The sequence below is a fragment of the Monoraphidium neglectum genome (genome assembly GCF_000611645.1).
Source record: "Monoraphidium neglectum strain SAG 48.87 unplaced genomic scaffold scaffold05355, whole genome shotgun sequence".
In the NCBI taxonomy this organism is placed as follows: Eukaryota; Viridiplantae; Chlorophyta; class Chlorophyceae; order Sphaeropleales; family Selenastraceae; genus Monoraphidium; species Monoraphidium neglectum.
This window is the reverse complement of record NW_014008275.1, coordinates 2,895-4,036: the sequence shown is the minus strand read 5'-3', so window position 1 is coordinate 4,036 and position 1,142 is coordinate 2,895. Positions and strand designations below refer to the sequence as shown.

The following is a 1,142-nucleotide window of genomic DNA, read 5'->3' as shown; positions in this document are numbered from 1 at the left end:
GGTTGGGGTTGGAGCAGAGGGTGAGTGGGGGATTCAAGGGTGGAAGTTGGGGGCGCTGATGCTTGGGAGGTGTGGGGGGGGGGCAGAGAGTGGATTGGGTTGCAGATGGTTCGGGATGGGGGGAGGACAAGGGGGCGGGCGCAGTGTGACATGCAAGGACTGACAGGCAAAGGGGCCCCCCACGCCGAGCAATCCTCCGTGTTCAAGGTGCTTCCCACCGCGTGGCGCAACCCCACCAGCCGCCCCGCAAGAACAAGAAGCCAGGCGCGCACCCAGTGGACGCCCCCGCCCCACCTGCAGCAGCACGTTGAAGACGTCGGGGTGGGCCTTCTCGATCTCGTCAAACAGCACGATCGCGCACGGCCGACGCCGCACCTGGGGGGATGCACGGCGTGTGAGTGAATGATAGAGTGCACTCGTCAGCCGAGCCGCCAAAAACATCATGTGTATGAACAGGAATCGCGCAGCAGCCCTTTGTACCTGCCGAGTTAAACCTGTGGGCCACACGCCGCATTCACGCCCCTGCGTTGCTGTCGTCTCCCGGCCCATTCCCCCAACCCCGCCCCAAACCCCGCGGCCGCACCCTGGCGGCCCCCAAGCGGCGCGACCCAGGCGGGGCTCACCGCCTCTGTGAGCTTGCCGCCCTCGCCGTAGCCCACGTAGCCGGGGGGCGCCCCGATGAGCTTCGACACAGTGTGGCGCTCCATGTACTCACTCATGTCCTGGGGGCAAGTTTTTTTGGGGGGGGGGAGAGGGGGCACGGCTGAGGCGAGCCGAGTGACGCCGCTGTGTGCTGTTGGCGAAGCTGCGGGGCGGCGCAACCTGGAGCGACTGTGACATTGCTGTTGTGTTTTGTCAGCGTTTGCCGAGCCAACTGAGTCTCATCAATGAAAGTTTGGGCGTTCCCCGAGCGCTCTAGGCGTGCCACTCACCAGCCGGATGATGGCGTCCTGCAGTCAGGCGATTCCAAGGGAGGCGGGGTGCGGGGTTGTGGGTGCCATGGGGAATCGCGCAATGGAGCGTGGGCGCGCAACGTGGGATGGCGTGATGTGTGCGGACTAGCATTCGGGCCGGCAGCCGACCAGGTAGGGGCTCAGAAACCAGGCCTGGCCGCGCAGCGCCGCCCCCGCCCCCCCCCCCCC

The 1,142-nt window shown here is 66.5% G+C and overlaps 1 protein-coding gene across 1 annotated transcript in view; it reads right to left on the bottom strand.

Moving 5' to 3' along the window:
• Positions 1–294: 294 nt before the first annotated feature.
• Positions 295–1,142, bottom strand: part of MNEG_15468 (ATP-dependent Clp protease ATP-binding subunit ClpC) — a gene marked incomplete at both ends in the record, with an annotated part of 3,524 nt that continues 2,676 nt past the window's right edge. The window contains 3 exons of the mRNA XM_014036061.1: positions 295–375; positions 624–722; positions 933–950. Of these exons, the coding sequence (XP_013891515.1) occupies positions 295–375; positions 624–722; positions 933–950 (198 nt within the window). The remainder of the gene's footprint in view (positions 376–623; positions 723–932; positions 951–1,142) is intronic.